This window comes from Nycticebus coucang, chromosome 4 (genome assembly GCF_027406575.1).
Source record: "Nycticebus coucang isolate mNycCou1 chromosome 4, mNycCou1.pri, whole genome shotgun sequence".
NCBI lineage: Eukaryota > Metazoa > Chordata > Mammalia > Primates > Lorisidae > Nycticebus > Nycticebus coucang.
In genome coordinates this window covers 139959328-139983832 of record NC_069783.1, presented here as the reverse complement: position 1 = coordinate 139983832, position 24505 = coordinate 139959328, and the positions used below count along the sequence as shown (strand labels likewise).

At 52.2% G+C, this 24505-nt stretch overlaps 2 protein-coding genes across 3 annotated transcripts in view; both read right to left on the bottom strand.

The window, feature by feature from the left end:
• Positions 1-1928: 1928 nt before the first annotated feature.
• Positions 1929-7334, bottom strand: CASTOR1 (cytosolic arginine sensor for mTORC1 subunit 1). Of its 2 annotated transcripts, XM_053589600.1 has the most exons (9): positions 6885-7331; positions 6255-6325; positions 4940-5127; positions 4727-4859; positions 4367-4490; positions 3277-3390; positions 3047-3129; positions 2868-2962; positions 1929-2734 (listed from the first exon to the last, which is right to left on the bottom strand). In XM_053589600.1, the coding sequence occupies exons 1-9, from the start codon at positions 6995-6997 to the stop codon at positions 2666-2668; spliced, it is 990 nt and encodes a 329-aa protein (XP_053445575.1). In that variant the 5' UTR covers positions 6998-7331; the 3' UTR covers positions 1929-2665. The 2 variants fall into 2 exon arrangements, with proteins under 2 accessions (XP_053445575.1, XP_053445576.1); XM_053589601.1 differs by lacking the exon at positions 4940-5127 and having other exon boundaries at positions 4727-4918; positions 6885-7334.
• A 2180-nt stretch (positions 7335-9514) lies between these two features.
• TBC1D10A (TBC1 domain family member 10A) overlaps positions 9515-24505 on the bottom strand; it is a 34093-nt gene continuing 19102 nt past the window's right edge. The window contains exons 2-9 of the mRNA XM_053589593.1: positions 23877-23976; positions 16855-16962; positions 13378-13484; positions 12461-12575; positions 12316-12381; positions 11526-11715; positions 11280-11434; positions 9515-10374 (exon numbers count right to left, since the gene is read on the bottom strand). Of these exons, the coding sequence (XP_053445568.1) occupies positions 9877-10374; positions 11280-11434; positions 11526-11715; positions 12316-12381; positions 12461-12575; positions 13378-13484; positions 16855-16962; positions 23877-23976 (1339 nt within the window). The 3' untranslated portion in view covers positions 9515-9876. The remainder of the gene's footprint in view (positions 10375-11279; positions 11435-11525; positions 11716-12315; positions 12382-12460; positions 12576-13377; positions 13485-16854; positions 16963-23876; positions 23977-24505) is intronic.

Below are 24505 nucleotides of genomic sequence, written 5' to 3'. Positions count from 1 at the left end.
GCGGACAGGCTGACGGCTGAGAGCTCCTTCCCTCTCCCTGAAGGACCTAGGGAAGGACCCCTCCAAAGGCAGCGGGCTGCCATCTCTAGGAGACGAAGACTCAGTCTGTGCAGATGTAGGCAGGTAAATAAGGGCTCCCAGGGTTGAAGGTCTGTGTTCTCTGTGCCCAAGTGCCCCTAATCCCAGGTCAAGGCTGACCAGACTAGCTTCCTTTGCCCTGGGACTCTCTGAGGGCCTGGGTGGGACAAGAAAGTGGTTCTATGAGCCCCACCTCAGCTTGAGAGAACTCAAGGTCCATCTGCCTGAAAGCATCCAGAGCATCAGCTGTTTGTCAGTCAAACCCTGGAAGCTGTTCCCCTTCTTAGCTATGTGTATCCTCAGGGTACGTCCCAATCCCTGTGTCCCTGACCCCAGATGGCTCTCAAGGTCTCCTCGGCATTCCTGAGTGGCCCTCCGTCTGTAACCTATTGAAGCCATGAGTTGATCCAATGATCCCAAGGACCTTAAAATCTAGGAGCTAAAAACCCTCCACATAAGACACACTTGGACACAATGACCTCCAGGTCTGGGTCTGAGTCAGACCATCCCTCTGTGGTGTGCCTGTGGCTCCTCACCCAGGCCTGTCCCATGGTATGAGTGAGGGGAGGGACACGGACTGTCATGGATTGGGTGAGGTCTTGGGGCTGCCCACGAGCTAGCTGAGGCCAGGTTGGGATCAGGTATGAGACCCTTGGAGGGAAGCCAGGGAGACAAAACCACCAAACCAGGCAGTGACTCACAGGTCAGCCCCTGAGAGCTAGAGATGGGGCCGGGAGCTGTTCAGCTATAGGTTAAGCAGTCCCAAGAATCCTTATTCCAAAGCCCCACCTTAAGCCCATGATATCCCCCAAGACAGGGCCTATAGTAGGCCCTTCAAGGAAAAGAACTGGGACCTTTCCCTCCCCCAAACAAAATTCCAAGAAAATGCCTCCTTCCTAGTGTTCCTGAAGGAGCTGTCTCCATGCACCTGGGAAAACTGAGGCTGAAGGGAAGGGGCTGAGCCAGGTCCCTCACTACTCACCAGGTTATGCTCTCAGTTCCTCTGATCTGCAGCCCAAGGCCCCAGGCCCTGGACCCTAGGGGCAAGGTGGGCGCACTGCCAGAGGCCTCATCCCTGTTCTGGCTTTTCTAGGGAGGCACAGTGACCTCTGAGTACACAGAAGTCACACCCTTCTTCCTGGGCACGGGCGGGTCTGGGCTGAAGGTACCCGATAACCTCCCTGGTGCATCTGTGAGGCCCCATCAGGCCATAGCAGAATCTGAGCTGCACGGAGCAGGGAGGTGGCCCCCAAGGACAAAGAGGACTCATGGGGCCTTCAGGCCCCTACCCTGTCTTCCTGGCCTTGCACCTCAGCAGGGAGAGGCCAAGTGTGCTAGGCCCCTCCCATGACTCGAAAGGCTTGGTGGCAAGACTGACTGATCTCTTAGCCAACAAGAGGGACAGTCAGAACTTTGGCCAGGCCCCAAAGAAAGCATGTAACAGCCTGGACGAAAAGTGACTTCAGGCCCTCCTTGGTGGGTTTCACAGCAGGCCAGCCATACCTACAGTGGCTGGGAAGGCCAGGGAACCCACAGAAAGGAGGGTCTGGAGTTTCTGCCCATGATCAGAACCTTCTGGGCTATTCTGGAAGTAGAAAGGAATGAAGATCAAAGAGCCCAGACATCAAAGGCAGGCAGGCCTGCATGGAAACCACAAGACCTTGGCTAAGTCACGTCACTTCTAAAGCCTCGGTTCCTCATCTGGAACATGGTGATGGCTCACGTTCTGCTCATGGAGCTGTCATGAAAAGTGAGTGAAGGGAGCCCAGCCCCGAGACAGAGGGGCCCTGAGGTGGAGCCATGGCTGAGACTCAGACCCAGGTGAGCCCAAAGGACCACAGCCCAGCCTAACCATTACAAAGTCCTTTATTAACAAGTCAATAAAAAAAGAAGACAGAGATGTAAAAATACTTTTCTCAGAGGCCCCAGGAGGGAAGGCACTGTCAGGACTCACCTGCCTCAGGAAGGCTGCCTAGCTAGAAGTAGAACGGAAGTCAGGGCCTCGTCCTGGTGGCAGCTGGCCCAGGGAGGCTAATGATGGAGGATGGGAGTTGGCTCGGGCCTCAGGCAGGGACTGTGCAAATGCCGAGGCTGTGCAGGGAGTGCTGGGTTAGGCCCCAAACACAGTGTTCCCCTGTGGGGGCAGACACATGGTGGGGCTAGCACCTGCCCACTCCACCTGTGGTGCACACACATGTCCACATGAGAACTGGTGCCAGCACACAGCTTACATACACAAAGCGGAATGAAGGGTCCCCTAGCAGGAAATAGGGGACTCTTCTCCGAGCTGGAAGAAATAGTTTAGAGAAGTCTCTGCCAGCCTGGGCAATAGACTGAGAGCTCATCTCTACAAAAAACAAACAAACAAATTAGCCAGGTGTGGTGGTGTGCCTACAGTCCCAGCTACTCAGAAGGCTGAGGCAGGAGGACTGCCTGAGCCCAGGGATTTGAGGTTGCAGTGAGATATGATGATGCCACTGCACTCTAGCCTGGGCAACAGAATAAGGACCTGTCTCTTAAAAAAAAAAGTCTCTGGAAGCCTGGAGACAAGGAGAGAGCAAAAAGATGGTTCTGTTTCTCAATGGTCTTAGGAGGCCAGGCTCTCCTGCCGTTGCTGGAGGACCTCAATGACGCTGCCAATACCATCCTCAGGTACCTGTGGGCAGGCAGGTAGGAAGGAATGGTTAAGGCTACCCAACTTCCTGGCCCAGCTGACACTACTTCCCGCCACCCACACTTCTGGGATACTGTCCCTGCAGGAGCCCCCCATCCTAGCCCTTGATACTCACCAGGGCATGGTCGAAGTTGAAGGTGCTGATGTAGTAGGCAGAGATGTCAGCAGCGGCTAGGGGGCCTGCAATCTGGGCCACGATCCCACATTCATCTAAGGGTGGAAGAGGTGTGCATGTGGCTCACCCCAGTTGCCCAGAGACCCTCCCAAACCCCCAACCCAGGGAGCAGCTCTCACCAAAGCCCAGGGGCTGTCCACCGATGCGCACCATCCTCCATAGCTCCCCTGAGGAGCTGGTCAGCAGTAGGTCACTGGGGAACCTAAGGAGGCAGGTGGGTGGTAGGAAGGGCACCCCCATCTGCCCCTGCCCTACCATAAACCCCTGGGTGGATCAACCTCAGGGTCTAATGCCCCCCCCACCCGGGGCTGTTTAGGGTCTGGTCCAATTGGGGTTAAGGGTCACATACTTTTTCTGTGTCTCAGCGTCCATGACAATGGAAATATAGCCCTCAATGAGAGAGAAGGCAAAGAATGGGATGGAGGTGGGTTCAGGACTGCCAGAGACTGCCTCCTTGGGGGTGCTGGGGAGGGACAGGAAGTTCAAGGGCTTCGCCAGGCACCCAGCCCACTCCATCTCCTCCCAATCAGCCTCTAGACTCTAGGAAAGGATAGCCTAAAAGCCATCCAGACCCATGGATGGCCTGAAAGCCCTCCTGTCTCAGCTTCCCTGTCTAGGGGTCCAGCCCCCTGGAAGGTGTAGGCAGGAATGAGGGAGGATGATGAACTTTACTTGTGCCAAAGATAAAGAACCCTAGGGGCAGAAGGCAGGACCAGAGTATAATTCAGGGATGGTTCTACCAAGACCACAGGACAGGGGCGGCGCCTGTGGCTTAGTGAGTAGGGCGCCAGCCCCATATACCAAGTGTGGTGAGTTCGAACCTGGCCCTGGCCAAACTGCAACAACAACAACAACAAAAAATAGCCAGGTGTTGTGGCGGGCGCCTGTAGTCCCAGCTACTTGGGAGGCTGAGGCAAGAGAATCGCCTAAGCCCAAGAGCTGGAGGTTGCTGTGAGCTGTAAAGGAACAGCACTCTACTGAGAGATATATGGTTCCCTGTGGCCATAACAGCCACAGGGAACCATAAGTGAGGCCCTGCTGCCACCCAAAGACTGCTAATTGCCCCTCACAGACAACCCCTCATGGGTTTTAAGTTTATAAAGCACTCATGGCACTTCTATACCCATTTTACATAAGAGGAAATAGCTCAGCAAAGGGAAGTGATTTGCTCAAGGACACACAGCCACATGTGAGAAAGATACAGTGAGACTATCTCAAAAAAAAAAAAAAAAAAAAAAAAAGACCACAGGAGAGAGCTCCATCTTTGGGGTTGGGACCTTCCCCAAAAGTCAGTTAAAGGCAAGTGACCATTATGGGTTGCCAAGAACCCCAAGACACAAGACAAGGCACAGAGTTGCAAAATTGACAGATCCTGGTGGTAGGACACAGCACAGGAAACAATGATGTGAAGATAGAGACAGAATGCAAACAAAGCCCACCTGTGTGAGTAGAAAAGGACATCGATGAGGGTGGTAGCGATGGCTGGCAGTGTCTCAGGGTCCAGGGTGAGGACACAGAAGCGGTTCTGCGGGCTCTGGATGGGATGCACTGTGGGGCTGGGCCCTGCTCAGGAGGGAGGAAGCAGCAGGTGAAAAGGCATTCGTAGGCTGGGGTGCCCTCTGGTGGCCACGGAGGGAGGGGCTTGGGCCAGGGTGGATCATGTTCTCCAGGAACAGGTCCTTGGGGGCCATCTCCTGTCAGCTGGTGTCCCCACATCCACAGATCCACCCACACAAGGGATGGGCCCCAGTGGAAAGAGGAGGTCTGTCCAAGTTTGGGTGTCAGGGGGCAGCCCTCACCATGATGGGCTCTGGGAAAGCCATTGCTGGAATTGTCCCTGGCCACAGGAACAGGCTCCCCGCCCACCTCGCGGTAAATATCGAATTCCTGGGCCAGTGTGTGGATCACCACTGACAGGTCCTGCTCCCGCACCTGGGCCATAGGCAGATGACACATCAAGTGGGTCCCCAGGCGCCCATGCCAACCTTGTCCTGTACCAGTGGGAAACTTACCAGGATGAAGTCCGTCTGGTAAGTGGACAGCATCAACACTGACACATGGTGCTCAGCCAGAGGTGTGATGACTGAGCGGGCAATCTTGGTGACCCCAGCAGCCTGGACTGCTGCACCACTGTGAGATGACACGTTCAGCACCAGCCATGTGGCCTCAGCCACTTGAAGAAACTCAGATGGGGGTAGCTCTGTGGTTAGGGTACACATGCCTAGTCAGGGCCTGCAGGGCTGGTACCTGCCCCTCTCTGAGCCTCAGCTTTCCTATCTGTGCCTTGGAGGACACTATTAAAGTAATGGCAGGTCTGGAGACTGGGGATCTCTCCCCCAGTTTTTCTCTTGAAGTCTTTGTATATGCAGACTTAGAAGTACTTCAGGTGCTGGCCTACAGAGGATTGAAACTTCCTATTTAAGATCTGAGTTCCAGATTCAGATAGACCTGGGTTCAAATCCCAGCTGTGCTATTTACCTGCCGTGTGAACTGAGGCCAGTGATTTGAGGCTTAGTTTCCTCATCTGTAAAATGGGATGACAGTATCTACGTCCCAGATGGTGTATTCTGTGGGTTAGCAGAGGCTTTGCACCACATGACACCACTAGGGGGCACCAGCAGATGGGTTAGCTGGTTATTCTCCTTCCCCTTTTGCAGATTCAGTCTTCCCTACAGTACAAACAGGGAAACTAAGGCCTAAAGTGGAGCAGTAGTAGATAGGCCAAGCTCAGTTGGCTGGCCTGTGACAGCAGGCCTGTGAGGTTGGGCCAACCCATCAGGAGTATAAGCCCAGGGAGGGACCAGGCTGGTGTCCAGCCCTGAGCAGGGGCCAGGTCCAGGGTGGCTGCTGTTCACTCAAGCACAACTAGGAGGCCTCCAGGACCCTGCCCTGGGATGGCTGCCTGTTCCTGCATTCCTTCCTCAACCCTCAGGCTCCACAAGTTTCCAGACCAACAAGGGAGCAGAGAACCCAAATCAAGGAGATAAGTCTGGAAGGATATACGTCCAGGAGGTTTTAACAGCCACAGGGAACCATAACTGAGGCCCTGCTGCCTCCTAAAGACTGCTAATTGCCCCTCACATGCAACCCTTCATGGGTTTGAAGTTTATAAAGCACTTGTGGAACTTTTATACCCATTTTACATAAGAGGAAATAGCTCAGCAAAGGGAAGTGATTTGCTCAAGGACACACAGCCAGTGAGTGCTGGAGCAGCATTTGAACCATGATCCACAGAGGTCTTGGGGTGGATCCCAATATATGGTAAGGATCCTGTAAAGGGGAGAGACAAGTCCTTCCCATGCTCTCCCTTCCCAGACCAGCCCCCACCTTTAAAGCCCTCTTCATCCACCATGAGCGTGTAATCCTCAGGGGTCTCCGTCAGGCTGAAGAACTTGCACCTGGTTGGGGGTGGGGAGCATCTTCAGCGTGGGGTGGAGAACTAGGGGATGGCGCCAGTGGACTGCTCTCCATCCGCCCTGAGAGACCCCCGCCGGGAGTCTTCCTGCCCCCTCAAGCCTCCATTTCCTCCCCAAGGCAATGGGGTGTGGGCCCCATCTCCAGGAACTATTTTCCGCCTCCAACCTCCCTGGGAGCCCTCCGTTTTCCATTCCTGGAGGGAGGACAGGCTCGCACTCTAGGCGACAACCCAGGGAGCGCTGGACTTTGGGTCCTCTAGTCCAACCTCTGACTCCGCAGTGGCCAGGTAGCCGTGCCCCCATTTGACACCACTCTGAGTTAAGCATTGCCCACCCCAGGCTATTTGTGCCTTGGCCCAGGGGGCCGGATAGGCGGCGGTCCCAGGGAAGGTAGGCCCAGACCGGATGGCGGCCGGAGGGGGGAAACCGTACCCACCCGTTCCCGCTCGCCTGCCTCATGCGATCCTAATACTCCGACCCTAGCCCGAGACTACAGCAGAGCCCCCAACCCCCATCTGCGCCCTCGAACCCGGGGGCGCACCGGCTGCGGCGGGGCAGGAAGAGAAGCTTGATGAGAGGGTGGGTGTAGAGCCAGAGACCGGGGCGGGCGAGGCTCAGCACCCGCACCCGGTGCTCTAGGATGTGCAGCTCCATCGCAGCTGGCGCTGACCCGACCCCGCTGCAAACTAGACCCAGGCCGCGCGGGAGGTGGGGCGCCGGGGGTGGTGCCCGGGACTTAAAGGAGCCGCTGAACAGCTGCGTCCACGCCGTCTGCTACACAGCGGACCCGCCCAGCCCGGCGTGGCAACTCTCTCCCTGACAGCCACGCCTTGCGTGAGGCGAGGCTTGAGTGACCACGCCTCCTCCTCTCCCTCCGGCCTCACCTCGCTTTCCAGTCCAAGGGGCCGGCCCCGACAGCTCCGCCCCTTTAGCACCGGCTCCGGATCACTGCCTGACCCCACCCTCTCCGCATCCTCCAGACCCCGCCCCTGCCGCGCCCCCTCCCCGGGCTCCGCCCTTTCCGCAGGACGCCTGAGGTGCAGGAGTAGGAGCATCCCGGAAACAAGGGTTTTTTTTTCGGTTCTTAAGCCCCCCACCATGCGGGTCGTATGACTGAGGTCATTGAGATTGGGATGAGTCAAACCGGAGCTCAGCTGGGACAAGAACGCTGCCCCAGTCCCCTGAAACGTACAGGGGCATAGGTCTGCAGCTCAGTGGAATCTGTGATTCCCTCTCAACAGCATCAGGATACCTTTCTCCTTCCTCTGATGGCTCAGCAGGTGGCAGGGCCAACAGCCCAGAAATGATGTTGATGTATACCCCTCCCTGCTTTGTGAGTGGGCTGACAAGATGAAATCTGGCCTGGTGCCCCACTCATTCTTCTCACTCAACGCTCAGAATATAAGTCTCCCCACCAGGGGCACAGAGATAAAAGTAAGAGATAGGGTAACATCTCTACAAGAGCAACATACTTTGGGGGTAGGGGATTGAAGGTGGCCCAGCCTAAGGGCTTGAGGTCCTGCAATATAAACTAAGCCAAGCAGTGCTAGAGCCAGGAATGCCCAGGGCACAGACTTTAAGGATCAGGCCCATACAGGTGAGGCTCACTGAATACTCAGACCTCAGACCTGAGAATGGTGACTTGCCAAGGCCTCCCCAAAGCCTGCAACAATTAACAGAACCCAACTGGCCTGAGCACATCTAAACTTGGTTCAGGCTCAAGGAGGCCCCCAAGCCCTGGCAGACACTCAGATTTATCAGGCCTCCGCAGGCCCAAGAAGACACCAAGGCTAAACAGGCATCAGCATGCCCAAATTGGCTCTATATAAGGGCCAGCCATGTTCCAGGGCTCTCTTTGTCTGGCCCGAACACCCTGAAGCCTCAGATCTGAGGCTCTAAACCAAGTAGGTTAAAGTAGGCCTCAGGCCTGATTTGAGACACAGCAGGCCTGAGCAGGCCTTCTGCTGTTCTGGATCCTCTACCACAGGCAGATGGAAAACAAGCTAAGCCTCCTCCCTGGACTTTCAGTCTCAGCACATTTCTATGGAACGCTATACAGCTGCCACATCCTGGCCTGTACCCTAGGAGGACTAGGGAAAGAAGGACAGTTCTTCAAAGGATAAGCCCATTTTGTCAATGGCAAGTACAGATGGGGGGCACCATATGGGTGAGGAAGTAGGGGGCAGAAATGTGGTGGCCCCTCTCTTTTGACCCTTACTCTCCCTAGGCTTCAGTATCCCCAGCTATACCAGGACAGGATGTTCCAGGCCTGCAAGCTTCCAGGGAGGTTCTGCTCCTCCCTTCTCCACCCGCCTCCTCTATGGACTGGCCTAGCTTGGTCATCTGCCAGGAACAGCCGCTATTGTTTAACTGGAAAAGCTGCTTCCTCAGCAGAAGGGGGGAGCCTTTCCCAGAGACACCCTGTCCTCACCCTTGCCAGTCATCAGGTTGTGACTGCAGGCCTGCCTGGCCCCAAAGAGAGAGATGAGTGAGAGCTCTGGGTACAAATCTAGCTTGGCTTGCTGGCAAGAGGGTCTGTTCCCACTCAGCTCCTGTTTCCTCATCTGTAAAATGAGGATAACAACAGAACCTACCTGACCAGCCATGGGACACCAGTCCAACCTGGCATATGGAAGTGCTTAAATGGAAGGCAGCATTTTATCAAGGACACATTTCTCCCCCTCACTGCTCTGCCCTGATGGAGGTCTGGGCTGAGAATGTGAAGATATGCATGGCGCTCCACCTCTGCTGCCAGCCCCTGGCCCAGAATGGGTACTCAGAAGCTTACTGGAGCCTGAAGTGGCATCTATCCCAGGTCTTGGAGGAGCAAGACCCTAAAACCTCCTCTTTAAGGTGCCCCTTCCCCCTCAATGATAGGTAGGGACCAAGGCGTGGGGAGCACACCTTGCTATGCCCAGCCCTGGACTCCAGCTCTGGTGTCCCTCATTCATGGCAGAAGATGAACACGGGGCAGCAGGGTTGGGGTGAGTAAAAATGGGGGCTAAGAACAGGGGTTGGCCCCAGACTTGGCATGTCCTGTGGCACAAGTACTTCTCAAGAGAAGCTCTGGTGCTGGGCTGGGGTCCAGGACAGGGGCTTGTGTAGGGCATGGAGAAGAGATGCTAAACAATGGGGTGGCACCTTCTCCCTAGCTCCTAGTTGCACACCAGGTCTACACAAGCCTGTTTATTTCTGTACAAAACCATGTTTCTATTTTACACAAAAGAACACCCCACCCACTCCCTTCATGCCAGTGCCCTAGCCCTGGGGAGCATCCCCCTAGGAGGAGGAGGCTGAGTGAGGCACCACCCACTTGGCCCTGGTGTCTGCCTGCCCTGGCAAGGCCCACTCGAGTTCCATTCTAGAGAAAATAAATAAAGAGGCTCAGCTCAAATAGAATCTGTGCTGGGCCAGCCAGACTATCCCAGCACAGCAGCCCAGCAGTTGGGCCCTCAGAGAGTGGGCCTAGAATGTCAACCCAAGAATCACTTAAGTGTATGAAGACCCCATCCCAGAGGCCTGAGCTGCCGGGGTTACAAGTAGGTGTCCTCACTCTCTTGGGATGTCAGGCTCTCCTGGGAGTGGTGGTGGGCTGAGTCCTGGGGAGCCAAGTCTTGAGGGGCTGGGTCCTGGGGTACTGGGTCCTGCGGTGCCGGGTCCTTTGGGGACACAGCCTGTGGGGGACATGCATCTCCTGCAGCGGCCACCATCATGGTTTGATTTGGGGTTGGGGTCTTGTCCAGCTGCCCACTGGCTTCTGTCCTCTTCTGCTGCTCCTTTTGGGCCTGCTTGGGTAGCTTGGGCTTGGGTTTGGGTTTGGAGCCAGGGAAGGGGGCATCTGGGACCAGGCGGATAGATGGTGAGGGTTGCAGGGCACGCCAGGGGCCGGGTTCTGCATCCAGGATGGCCTTGGCACCATGAAGCCTGGGTGGGGAGCGGCATTCCAGCTCACCTCGGGTCTCCTGCCACCGCCGCAGCTGGATGAGGTGCTCACGCTCAATCTGGCGTTCTGTCACAGGCAACTCTACCACCTGCAGGGGCAGTGACAGGCAGATGAGCACCAGAAAGGACCTTCCCCCTCTGCCTCCCAGCAAGGCCCCTGCTCTCCTTCAGCATCCACCAGCCTGAAAACTAAAGGCTGACCCCAAGAAGGATGGGGGTCTAGTCCCAAGCTGTGGTCATAAATCCCAGAGTTGAATGCCAGATGAGCTGGACCCTTGAGACCCACTGCCTCTGAGAAGAAGGCTGCTTACAACTCATGAGTTCCACTTGTCCCTCTATGGGGCCGGAGGGATAAGACTCAGGGCAAAAGCTGCTCTCTGTTAACCTGCCGCCCACCACTACTGGGGGCAGCCTTGTTGCGTGGGCTCAAATCACAGCTCTACCACCTTCTGGCTGGATGACTCTAGGGGAGGTTGCTTTGTGATCCTGCCTCTGTGAACCTCCATTTTCTCACATATAAAATGGGGGTACAGCCACAGCTTTCAGCAACTGGTGCGAGAAGCAGGTGTAAAAATGCACTACTGCTTTTCTGCTTCTGCCCCACACGCTGGCATCAGCCCTCCTCCCAGCCTGGCTCTTGCCTCAACCAAGAGAAGCTGACCGTGCAAATGTCACCTCATAGCCCCTGAGAGACAAGTAGCCACAAAGAAAGTAAAAATGGAAAATAGAGCCAAAACTGTGAATGTGGTACCAGGGAAGAAGAGAGGGTTACGGGTCACTATTCCTCTTCATTCCTGAATGACTCAGATAAGGAAGCCCTGCAAAGCTAGGCCCCTTTGTGCCCCATGCTCCTCACCCAGATAGGAAGATAACGTCTACCCATATCCTCCTAGCTGCTGAGCCACCTTCAGGGGCAGAAGGTTACCAGATCTTCCTCCAAAGGACTCCTACCATGTCCCACCCCCTTCTGGTAAGGGCCAGATGTGGGTCATACCTCCTGGACCAGGAAGGTCTCCTGCATGATCTTGGGGCTGAGGCTCCGTAGTCTCTCAATAGTCTCATATTGGCCCTGGCAGGCTTTGACCTTCTCGAGGGAGCCCAACGCGTGCTTCAACAGCACCAGCCCCACCCGGAAGATGATCTTGACTCCTGCATGGGGGGCAGGTGGTAAATGCAAAAAATAGAGTATGCCTATATTCTGGCTGGGGGCAAGGCTGTTCCCTCCAATCCTACCCAGTACCTTCACAGAAGAACATATCCCAGACGCGCAGCACAGAGCTCCAGGGTAAGGTGCGTGAGAAGGCACACATGAACCACTCTGTCATGTAAAGCAGTGGGTCGATCTTCTGCCGGCTGAGGTGCTTGTGGGCCACTGGTGATACCTTCTGCAGCAATGAGAAGAGGATCTCCCCATCCAGTTGGATCGCCTCCTGAGGGGACATGGAAGCCATAGGGCCATGAGCAGGAAGGCAATCATTTATTCCTTGGGAGGCTGCAGTCTGCAAGGTGCCAGCCTCTACAGGATGCTGGGATACAGCATGGTCAAGCCAGAGACAGCTGGTCCCCTTTGTGGGCCTTACAGTGAGGAGGGGCATGTGAGCAGAAAGAGACTGGGGGAAGGAGAGGGGGATAAGTCCCTAGGACAATGTGGGAAAGGGGACAATCACCAGAGAATCTTGCCTGTCAGGGTCAAGGAAGCTCCCTGAGGCTGAAAGTTGAGGCAATGGAGTTTTCAGGGCATGGCCTGGGGAATGGAGCTTCCAGATAGAGGTTTCAGCCTAGACCAATGCCACAGCAAGAAGGAACTGGGTGCCCTGGATGAATTTCAGTCCCACCAGTGGCCAGAGCTGTAGGAGGCAGAAGTGAGTGTGGAACTGATGATGGCAGAGCCCAAGAGACCTGACCTGGCAGGCATGGGACTCACACCTGAAGGCAACAGAGGGCCGTGGAGCTGCTTTGGAGAGAAGGGCCAGGAGGGGGTCACAGAATGTGTCTAGCCTGGGGCAGGTCCAGGCCAGTCAAGTACTCACCAGTTTCTCACTGTAGTAGCCAGGAAGGTACTTCTCACAGATTTGCACCAGACACCAGAAGGCTTGCTATGGGCAATAGACAGGTGAGACCTTGCTGCCCAAGGTTCCCCATCATCCCGCCCACCCACCCAGGGCCTGGTGCTACCTCCGCAGGCATGTGCATGAGCAGGACAGCGGCGATGGGCGCCTGGGCCTGGCAGTAGCCCTCCTCAGGCCTATACAGTGTGTAGGCCTTCAGCACACGGAACAGGTCCTGCTGGCTGTGGAGAGACCAACCAGGAAGGGCAGCAATGTGATTCTGCTGCCCACTGCCCTTACCTGTGTGCCACTGGGCCAGAAGTACTTTAGAATCTGCACTTCCCTGGAGAGGGGAGGTGACCTGCTATGGTCTCCAAGGAGACAGTCTCCTGCTTGCACTACCACATGACCAAAGGAGGGAAGTGGGCTGGGGCTCCCCTGTGACAGAGGAGGGCAAAGGCTCAAAGCAGGAGCAGGGCCAGGACAGGATGCCGCACAGGGTGAGGATGTATCAGTCGGTGGAAGTGGGAGCCCCTTACATGGCAGCTTTGACCTATGGGCTAGGCCAACTTTTTTATTTTTTATTTTTTTGCAGTTTTTGGCTGGAGCTGGGTTTGAACCCACCACCTCCGGTATATAGGGCCGGCGCCCTACTCCTTTGAGCCACAGATGCCACCCATGGCTAGGCCAACTTTGTCTTGGTCCCTGGCCTGCCCCATCTCATCCCTCCTGTCCCATCTCGGCCCTCCTGTATACTCTTCACCCACCCAACTCCTTCTAACCCTCGTTCTCCCCATTGAAAGCTATTTCTAGGAGAGAGGCAGACTGGGCAAGCTCTAGCACTCTGAAGAGTCAATGAAAGCTACCTCAAAGGTAAGAGAAAATGGTACCCCTTAGACTCAAACCAAAAAGGGGAGATGCTGACAGTGGAGTTTGGGGCACTCAGCTTTTGGACACTTGAGTTCCCCAAAATTTGTACCTCTTCTGCACCTGAGCAATAGGGTCTAGAGTCACTTCCCAGCCTATAGGGCCCAGCCTGCTCACCCGTGACCCCCCCGGGACACAAACATCTCATGGAAAGGGAACTGCCGGTGTAGGTCACGTTCAATCACGTCCAGCCACTTAGGGTCCCCAGGAGACATGTCCAACTCCTGGAAGAAAAGGCACACATTAGGGGCCGTGGAAGATGGAGGCGGGCCCTTCCTGACAGAACACAGTTGTCCCAGGTACTGGAGGAACCCTGCACCAGAGGCAATGCCCACCCAATCCTATCATGGACTGGTCCTTCCTGAGGACGAGAAGGAAAGTACAAGTAAGGATGCCTGGTAAGGGCAAAGGGGCAAGAAAAGAAGGGCCCTGGATACCCTAAGGAGGAATCCTAGCTCTAGGAAGACCCATGTGGGCGAGAATGTCCACCTTTCTGTGGCTGAAAGAACCTCTAGGTACTTCATTTAGGACTCAGACATATTATGTCACATCCTTAAGATGGAAGGCTACTTATCAAAGCAATAGCTATCATCTGTTACCAGTGCTCTGAGCAAGGTCCTGAGCTGAGTATGGAGCACCTGTGGTCCTCACTAACTCTTCTCCTCATCCCCAAAGACTGGTCCTATCACAACATCCTGTTTACAGATGAGAATCTCAGACCATGATGCAAAAGCAACAAACAAAACCTGAATATCAACAAAAATTCACTTATCCAAGTTCTTGTGGCTGGAAAAATGGTGGAGTCAGGACTAGAAGCCAGGTCTGACTCAGAGCTATAAATCCCAGCCCCGGGATTAGGTGCTTCTCACCTATTCAGGGAGAGGTGTGTATGAGTGACTGGCACAGGGTGCTGTCTAGAAAGACATGACATCTGTCAAACTATTAACCTCAATTGCTTCTCTGGGTGCTGGGGTTTCAGCAAAGTTTAACTCTTTTCTTTGAATTCCATGAACATTTTAGCATGTGTATCTTTATAAAACTATTACAAAAAGAAAAATCGTTTCTCAGTCATTTGAAACATTCTCTATCTTGATTTGCATGTTGGTTACATGGAAGCATATTATTTGTCAAAACTCAAGATCTGTGCATTTTACTCTATATAATTCATACCTTGATTTTTAAAGAAGGAAAGAAAAAATAAATAGGAAAGAAAGCTAGAGGGCTAAGCAGGTATGTAAAGCAAGTACAAGTTGCTACAGGGTAGGGGCAGCATCGAACAAGGACCTTGGGAGGGAGGCCAGGTCCTCAGCAAATACCAAGTGGGCACCAACCCAGGCCAGGCCTTGATCAGTAGGTGACTTTATACTAAAGTCTTTTTCCCTCTTGTGCCCCTGAGTGGGGGTGTCCCAGCATTAAGCTAAAGAACCTAGTGTGCCAAGAACTTGACTAGAGACTAAATACTGAGAGGAAAGGCTGACAGTGTTCAAGGCTGGAGGATGTAGGAAGCAGCTGGGGCCTCCACAGAGCGCTCTGGAGCAGACACACAGTGGGAAGGGAAAAGGCACAGAGGCCTGTATGTATCCTGTGAACCTCTAGGTCCTGTCTGAGCATAATGCAAGTTCACTTTTGTCAAAAAGGGCCCCCAAAATTCTCCTGGTGGTTCCCATGAAGTAAGGATCTGAGAACCCCAAAAGTCAGTTCCTAGGATGTGTTTATCTGCTACCTCAGCAGCTCAAGGTGCTCAGCTACAAGTGGGATGGTGACAAAAGGAAAGGGTGTAGCTATAGGAGAAAGGGTGCTGGCAGATGAGCAGGTACTGCAGTCAATGGGCCTATGGCCTCTGCCAGCCTGAGAGGTGTTGGTACTATAATGAGGTGAAGCCAGAGAAGAAACGCAGGTCAAAAAGGATAGGAAGGTCCTGTCTGCCCAAGGAAGGAGGAAGAAATAGCAAGTGCAGGAGAAGATGGAGCTGGCAGGGCCCACGGAACCTATCCTGACTGCTAGAGTTGTAGTTGGCCACCAGGGCTGTGTCTTGAATGGAGGGCCCTGGTTGGGGCAGGGGGCACAGGTATGGTTATGTGCTGCCACCACAGCCTTCTCAGTGTTCCCTGCCTTGGCTCATGCACTCACAGCAGCCAAAGGGAGCTTCTCATGTTTCTTTGGGTCACTCATAGGCTATGTCTTTCCAGGGGTGCTCACAAACCACTCTTCCAGTCCCCAGGACTGCTGCAGGAACCTGTCACTCACTTGGGTGCATTGAGGAGACCAAATCTACCTCCTCCCATAAGCAAACTTCCAGACTTTGTGGAGGTGGCCTATTCCTCTCTGGACACACCACTGTGCGCACACACACAGGCACATAGCTCTGCATCATGCTGTGCACACTTTGGACATGTTCACACCTGTGGAACTATACAACTGAGAGGCTAGTCAGGCTACCCACGCTCTTGGCTCTCAGGCCTGGTTCTGACAGCCTGATATAAGCTATGGGTTTGGGAACGGGGCTCCTGCCATGAGCTCCTGGTCGTCTCAGGATACAGCCCCTTGAAATGGAGGAGATGTAGTCTCTGGGAGGAAGACTCTAGAGTGAAGTGGTGCTCTGGTGGGGCCTGAAAGTGCTTCCCTGGAGAGAATCTAATATGTGGTTCAGAGCTGCCCTAGCCAGACACTCTGCCAGCTCCCACCACCACCACCACTACCAGGGCCAAGTGCTACCAATAAACAGCTTTCATCCTCTCCAGGTCAACAGCAGAAAATCTAGGCTGCTTGGCCCTTCCCTGCCTGCCCTTCTCAGGGAACATGTTTAGCAGAACAGGAGTGTTCACTGAAGCTTGAGGTAAGTCAGCAAAGAGCTGGTGGCTGGCAGCTCTGTCTCACTGTCTACCTGCTACTAGTCCCAAACGCCTGGGAGAAGTCCTAATGCCTAGGGCCAGGTCTGGCAGATAAGCTAGGGCAAGCCCAGGGAAGCTGACTGCCTCCCTGTAGTTCCCTAGGAGAGTAGGAGGAGCTGGCCAGCTCAGTGAATGGAGAGGTATTTTACTCTTTGGATCAGGAACAGCAGGACACGAGAGGCATGACTATTCTAACTGGCTTTGACCCCTGGGAATATTGGTTTGGCTTTGCCACTCCCCGGGCTGACGACCTCACCAGTCACACAGGTAGACTGTGGTGTCTGGCCAGGCTTGGATGAGGTACAAAGAAGAGTAGAGGATGGAAGGCCAGGAAGTGTTGAGGGGCCTATGGTCCTATGAGGCAAGCCCCCCAAAGGCTCAAGGCAGTCAGGGAAGTGGTCTGAGTGTCCTCTCCTGACAACTTGCTGAGCCTAAGAAAGCAAAACCTGAGTGCTTATCAAGGAAAAGAGATGAAATTGGAGCAGCACCACCCTTCATCATTTTGAGGGATGCTCAGGGTTGCAGGCTCTAGGAGTCACAGGTACCCAGGACAGTTGGGCCTATGGGGGCCCAAGAAATCAGGTATCTAACTGGAGGACAGCTCATCCTGCTGAGGTCCAGGTGAGCACATGGAGGACGGCTGCTATGGGGAGGATCTCAAAAGACAAGGAAGGAAGGGCAGAGTGAAGAAAGGGAAACTCACATCAAACTTCCCAGGGTTCTGCTGTAGCTTAACCTTGCCTCCTGACAGGTACTGCCATGCACGGCCCCGCAGAGAAGGTGGAATGCCCTTCTGGCACCGGAGGCGGATCTGAAAGTCAAAAGGACAGTTGTGCCCATGTATCTGCTCAGGCAAGTTCCTCAGCCCAGTCAGTGCTTACTGGGCCTTCAGGGGACATATCAGTAAGAGCAGAAACAAGGAGAAAAGAGGACTTTCCTACTGTTGCTACAACACACATCCTATAGTAGAAGGAGGAAGTGACTGCCAATTAGATATGCTGCCACCAGGTGATGGCAGAGTCCCACAGTCCCTGAAGTCCAGTGACAAGATAGGTGTTCCTGAGTCCACAGAACTCTAGATCCCGGCTCAGCACCTGTGGCTCAAGCAGCTAAGGTGCCAGCCACATACATCTGAGCTGGCGGGTTTGAATCCAGTCTGGGCCTGCCAAACAACAACGGCTGCAACCAAAAAAAAAGCCGGGCATTGTAGCGGGTGCCTGTAGTCCCAGCTACTTGGGAGGCGGAGGCAAGAGAATCGCTTGAGCCCAAGAGTTGGAGGTTGCTGTGAGCTGTGATGCTACAGCACTCTACCCAGGGTGACAGCTTGAGGCTCTGTCTCAAAAAAAAAAGAACTCTAGATCCCCATTTTCTGAATCAAAATGAAACCACAGAACTTGGGTAAGCCCAGGGAAGGAATGGCACTCTTGGGGCACAGTTGCAGATGCAGGAAAGGTAGCTCTGAGGTGAACCAGGACATGCCCACAGGCATAGTTTGGGCATTTTATTTTTTGTTTTTTACTTTCCTACACCAGTTTTATTTAAAACACAAATAAGTATTTCTCTCTCTTTTTTTTTTTTTTTTGCAGTTTTTGGCCAGGGCTGGGTTTGAACCCGCCACCTCCAGCATATGGGGCCGGGGCCCTACTCTGTTGAGCCACAGGCGCCACCCGTATTTCTCTTTCTGTAATGGCAAATGGCTCAAATAATGCTGAACATGAATCACTGACTAATACAAGTGCTTTAAATATGAAACAAAATTATTTTTTAATAAAGCAAAAGAATGAAAGTTGTATACAAAAGAGACTTGGAATCTATAAGCTGATTCCAAAAATAAAATGAGTAGAAAATCTGTGGTGAAACCAGAACATTCTACCCTGCTTTGGTTTGGAGAAGGACTGTCATACAACATTCAGTCAGCTGAAGATGGATTGGTAGAGGTGTGTCTACACATAAATTTCAAGTCATTTTTGCTTGTACAGAATCATCCAGATCTTCCCAAGACTGAATGGGCAGTAGTCCTGAGGCTTTCTTCCTTTTCCATATTCCCGAAAAGGCTACACAATTTCAACTCTCGATGAGCCGCTTACAACAGCAGTTCTTTAGGAGCCAACGTTAACAGGTGGGTCAGATTTCCCTATGAGAAACAAAACTGGCCACCTACAGCAAAATATCAAAATGGACAAGTCTTTCTTTCCTCCTCTTTATGATTATAAATAATGTCTCCTTTAAGACTATTATCCCCATATGCTTGTTCCTCCACAAATCTAAACCTTGAGGTGATATGAAGGAGACTAACAGCAAGAAAAGAAAATTCAATCCAGAGTGAGAGAAGGAGGGAGGGAAGGATAAATAAAATAAGAAAATAAAATAAAATAAAATAAAATAAAAAGAAAATTCAATCCAGTAATGAAGAAGAATGGCAGTTATATGCTACACCCCTAGAGCATCTCAGAAACCTTACCACAGTACAATTCACTGTACTTTTATGGTCCACAGTAAATACTGGCAGTTCGAATGAGTTCCTTTTTGTTCCTCAAGGAGTTAAAGGGCACCACATAAATTCTGGGCAAGGAGTTGGCTGGGAGACTTAGAAATAAAATATTAACCGATTTTTGTCCCTGTGATAAATTCAATGCTAAAAGGAGGCAAGTACTGAAGAGAAAGGACAATTTTCATCCTAAAAAAAAAAAAAATTCCTCAATGGGTGGCCCCTGTGGCTCAAAGGAGTAGGGCGCTGACCCCATAAACCGGAGGTGGTGGGTTCAAACCCTGCCCTGGCCAAAAACTGCAAAAAAAAAAAAAAAAAAAAAAATTCCTCAAAACCATATCGCCATCTCTTATCATGAATCCAGGGAGTCCTCAGAAATAGAAAATTAGTTTCAAGGGATCCCCGAGGCACTTTAAAGTCTTAAAAAATTATAATAATAATAAATTATTATTGCTCTTCAGAGGCTAACAGATGAGTAGAAGCATCAAAATCAGGTAGTTTGGGCACTTTTCTTGGAGGTCTTGTTTTTTTTTTTTTTTGTAGAGACAAAGTCTCACTGTACCGCCCTCGGGTAGAGTGCCGTGGCGTCACACGGCTCACAGCAACCTCTTAACTCTTGGGCTTACGCGATTCTCTTGCCTCAGCCTCCCGAGCAGCTGGGACTACAGGCGCCCGCCACAACGCCCGGCTATTTTTTGGTTGCAGTTTGGCCGGGGCTGGGTCCAAACCCGCCACCCTCGGCATGTGGGGCCGGCGCCCTACTCACTGAGCCACAGGCGCCGCCATTGGAGGTCTTGTTTTAAGTAGTAATGTGGCAGGACACAGTCAGGCTAGAGGGGAAAGATCCTAGCAGAACTCAGAAGATGGGATCTTCCTGCTTAAAGGGCTTCCTCTTTGTTTTGGTCAAGAATCCCTTCTCTTGTCTCCTTGACCCTTAGCTCTTGGGATCATGAGCCTGGTGCAGAGGCAGTTGGCCTGGGTGTAAATCCTAATCCCAGCCCTTGCTAAAACGGCCTAAGTCTTTTCTGCCACTCATAAAATAGTAGTAGTGAGGGCAGAAGTAGTTGAGGTAGCTCATGACCCAGAGGTAATGCTTAATTCAGACTGTTTCTACCAGAAGATTTCCTCTCCCAAAACTCAGTTTGAAAACTACCATGTTTTTTTACATATGGGGAAACTGAAGCATGGGGGAGATTAAAGTCATACAATCAGAGACCCATACATACCTCCTAGCTGCACCACACAGTCTAGGGGGATCCAGAAACATGTGCTTTCCACTTCCCTGGCCTCTCAGAGATGGATGGGGAATGTGGGCTTGGGGCCAGGATGAGGGTCTGAAGACAGCTGTCCTGACCCTTCAGGGAGGATGAGGGCAAAGGCAGAGGCACTACTCCTATGGAATGGAGGTGGGGGAGGCAGCCAATGATAGTCCCTCAGCCCCTGCACTAAGCAGCTGGACTTGGGATAAAGGAGATGGGTGCCCAGGGCATGAGGAGAACATCTGGATGTGAGTTTAAATCCAACCTTGAGACAATCACTTCTCAACTATAAGATCAGAATGATAATACCTCCTGCTCTGCAGAGTTGTTGAAAGGATTCTATTAGAAAGGAAAAAACGTGCTTAGTGTGGAACACAGTCTGTGTTCCTTAAGTGACGGCTTCCTCTCCACCCTCCATCCCAGTTACAGGGCTTTGGCTTACACCTAATTTTCCCTCACCTGGAAACCCCCTCAAACAGTCCCATTAGAAGCTCTCAAGAGGAGGGAGCACATATGCTCTGGCTTTCCTGATGACCAGCGCAAACAAGAGAAAACCTTCCAAAGGTCAGGGAGAGTCAAGAACCAGGAAGAAGCCAGGCAGATGAGGCTGAGGGGCAGTGGGGAAGAGCAGTAGTGGCTGGTCACAGGCACCAAGTGAGAACTTCTAGGACTGCCTTCTGGAAAAGGGGCAGAGGAAGGGAGTTGAAGGGAACTGCCCCATACTCTGGGAACAGTTTCCTGCTGCTGTGGGACAAGAGTCTCCTTAAGGAAGTCACTTTGGTCAAGCTTTGGTAAAAGGACACATACAGCCCAGAATCACAGGCCCTTCAAGCTCCCCTAAGGCCAAGTTCAGCATGAGACACTCCCCAATCATACTTGGCCTCTGCCAGGAGAGCCCTAGAGCACCTTCAGTTTACCAAGGTTCCCAAAGAGGCCCCGCCCTAACTGCTGGCCCAGTGCTGGGAAGCTTGGGACAGAGAGCTGGGGTAAACACTCTGGCCTCCAGTATCCCCCTCAGCATAAAGGTTGAAGGTGGTTATCTCTACCCTACCTGCCTTAGGCAATCAGTAAGGATACAGTATGACAAAGTGCTCCCAGAAAGACAGAGCACTATCATCCTCTCAGGTGAGGCCTTGAGATAGGAGGTCGAAAGTTGAGTGAGGCCATACCCTTACCTGCTGAACTCTGGGAGAGCAGGGCCCCACAGGGGAAGACAGCATTCTAGCTACAACCCTGTAGGCCCAGAATTCTGTCCTAGACATGGCCAGGGAAGGAGGACACTCTCCCAGCAGGGTTATGTATGAGTCCAAGAGAAGTGGTGGGTTGGAGCCTACTTCCTGAAATGGGTATTATCATTCCTATGACTTCTAGACCAGAAGGAGAACACAAGCCTCTATAGGCAGGCAAGAAGAGCTCCCATGACAAGGCCTGATATGGCCACAGATGAGGTGAGAGGAGGGGCACCTGGTGGTTTCAGTCTGGAAAGGAGCAGTGGATTAGTGCTCTGGGTAGGACAGGTTGGTGCACTCTCATGGAGGCCTCTGATAGACAAAGCAGACCTTGGGCTCTAACCACAATGCCAAGGAAGCAAAGGGGAAGAGGAAGTGCTTTTGGCTGCTCTGTTGAGAGGAGTTTCCCAAGGCTCCCCTCTAGAATCCCCATTTGAGAAGGCCAGAGCCATAGTCCCTGCCAACCACCGGTTACCACAACAGACAGCTGGAGAATAAGCGATAGCTCAAGGTAAAGCCTAATGCCTGGAACCAGACCCCATAGTCAGGCAGGAACCAGTTGAGGAATAACTGCCTTAAAACTTTTTGAGAGAGACAGAGATTGATTTTCTAAGAAACAAAAGATGAGTGCCCATGGTTAGGCACAGTGGCTCACACCTATAATCCTAGCACTCTGAGAGGCTGAGGCTAGAGCAGTGGTTCTCAACCTGTGGGTCGCAACCCACAGGAACTATATTAAAGGGCCGTGGCATTAGGAAGGTTGAGAACCATTTGGCTAGAGGCTCACTTGAGCTCAGGAGTTCAAGACCAGCCTGAGCAAGAGTGAGACCCTGTCTCTACTAAAAAATAGAAAAATTAGGCACCTGTATTCCCAGCTACTCATGAGGCTGAGGCAGGAGTCACCCTTGAACCCAGGAAGTTTGAGGTTGTGAGCTAGGCTGAACATGGCACTCTAGTGCCTGGGCGACAGAAGACTCTATCTCAAAAAAAAAAAAAAAAGGCCGGGTGTGGTGGCTCATGCCTGTAGTCCCAGCGCTGTGGGAGGCTGAGGCAGGTGGATTTCCTGAACTGGGAGGTTAGAGACCAGCATGAGCTGGAGTGAGCCAGAGTGAAACCCCATCTCTACCATAAAAAAAAAAAAAAGCCGGGCGTTGTGGATGGTGCCTGTATTCCCAGCTACTTGGGAGGCAAAGGGCAAGAGAATTGCTAAAGGAAAAAAGGAAAAAAAAGAAAATTAAAAACAAAAAAACAAAAAATACCCCCTTCAAACTAAGAAAAGTGAAAGCCAGCTGAAATTGAAAGCAAAAAAAAAAAATGATGAGTGCCCCAAAGTCCACAAAGAACAGTAAGAAAGGCTTAGCCTTGGTAGGCCTCTCCCATGGAACAGGGCTTTACAGTCCATGAAGCACTTACAGTCCACTCTGTGGGGAACCTTCAAACAAGATTATCATTTCCACTTGACCAAAGAAACTCACTGAGAGGGTAAAGTGACTTGCCCAAAGTTACACAGCTAGCCACATTCATGAAGACAGGAAGAGAACGGGGTTGGGCCCAAGCCCATACCTGACTGTTGGTCCTGAGTTTTTTGCTCAGCCTTGCAGCCAGCTGTGCTATATCAGACCAGACCAGTGTGTCAGCAGACAGTGGGGATGGGGTTCACTCTGGACTGAGAACTTGTACAGAGGAGACCCTGGCTGTGAGGCTCTGAACAGGCCTCCTCTAAGCCAGAAAGTAACTAGACCCTGCTGAGGTGGCCAAGGACATCAACACACACTTAAGAGTGGTGGCCAAGGCTGGGGGCAGTGGCTCATGCCTATAATCTCAGTACTCTGTAAGGCCACAACAGGAGGATCACTTGACTCAGGAGTTCAAGACCAGCAGCAAGAGTAAGACCCTGTCTCTACTAAAAAATAGAAAAAGTTAGCTGGACATTGTGGCAGGTGCCTGTAGTCCCAGATACTCAGGAGGCTGAGGCAGGAGGATTGCTTGAACCTGGGAGTCTGAGGTTGCCGTGAGCTCAGCTGACACCATAGCACTCTAGCCTGGGCAACAGAGTGAGACTCTGTCTCAAAAAAAAAAAAAAAAAAAAAAAATAGAGTGGTGGTCAAGAATGTTCTCCTGGTCTGACTAGAAAAGAACTACTAGGTGTTTTCATTTTTGTAAGACCATTAATAAAATGTCATGTTACTATTCTTTGTTTTGGTTTTGGCCAGGAAGCAAGAGAGAAATCATCAAATTAGGCTCCTTATTGTGGTGGTTAAGAGGGCAGGTGCTAAAGTTATATTGCTTGGGTTCAGATCTTGATTCTGCAGGTCATCTATACAGTGGGGATACTACCATTACTTATAACACCAGCATGTCATAAGAATTATCTGAGACAAGGGCCAAGGATACTGCAAATGTTCCATACATGTTAGCTATTATTAGTATTACAAAATCCTGATAGGTGGTAAGTAGCACTTGAGGCCTTATCCCAAGAATACTAGGGGAAAGCTACTTATAAGGGCTACTGGCTAAAAGTGCCTTTGAATTTAACTCCAGGACAAAGTTCTGCATAAATCTAAAGTCATCTGTGGAGGCCCAATCTTATCCCTGCCCTCCAGCCAGCTTCTGTACCCCACTAGCAGATGAAGGACACCTAAGGCTCCTGGCAGTTGGAGAAGTCCCTGCCTTCCTAAGTTAAAGTTCCTTCCTCTTCCTCCCCAGCTAGTCCACTCCCAGCCCAAGGTCCAAGGATAGACCCCCTCACCTTTTTGTGCTTCTTGGCCATCCATTTGTCCCAGTTGTTGAGCATGTCTAGCCACTTGGACTCTCTCTGCCTCAGCACCTCCAGGGGGACTTCTTCCAGCCTGTGGAGCAGAGGGCAGGGTCCATCAGAGGTGCCAAGAGGAACAAAGGCCCTGGCTTCCGCCCCAGTCACCAGCCGTTCTCTGTTCCCCTACCCTCCATCCCTGACAATCCCTTTGGGACTGGTAACTCACGAATATCCTACTGCAAATGAGAGGAACTCTGCCCTCCTTTCTGGAAGGTACAGGCCAGAGAGACAGTGGATTCAAGTACCTACTCCCCTGATGTGCAAAAGGGGCCAGGGGTTACTGCACCTTTCTGGGGCAGAGGCTAAGTGAGTGTCTGCATCTATGCACTAAAACAAAGCATTCCTGTCCTGGGTTAGCTTCGGTAAATAAGCCTCTCTGGAGGGCCTGTGTGCAAGGTGCAGAGTTAGACATAAAAACTAGTCAAACAAGTACAGAAATAACATACTCATCTCTTCACTCAAGACAAACTAGTTACTCAGAGTTTCCCCAATTACACCTTGGCCCTTTCCCACCTCTCAATCTTTACTCATGCCAGTCCCTTTGCTGGAATGATCCTCAAATT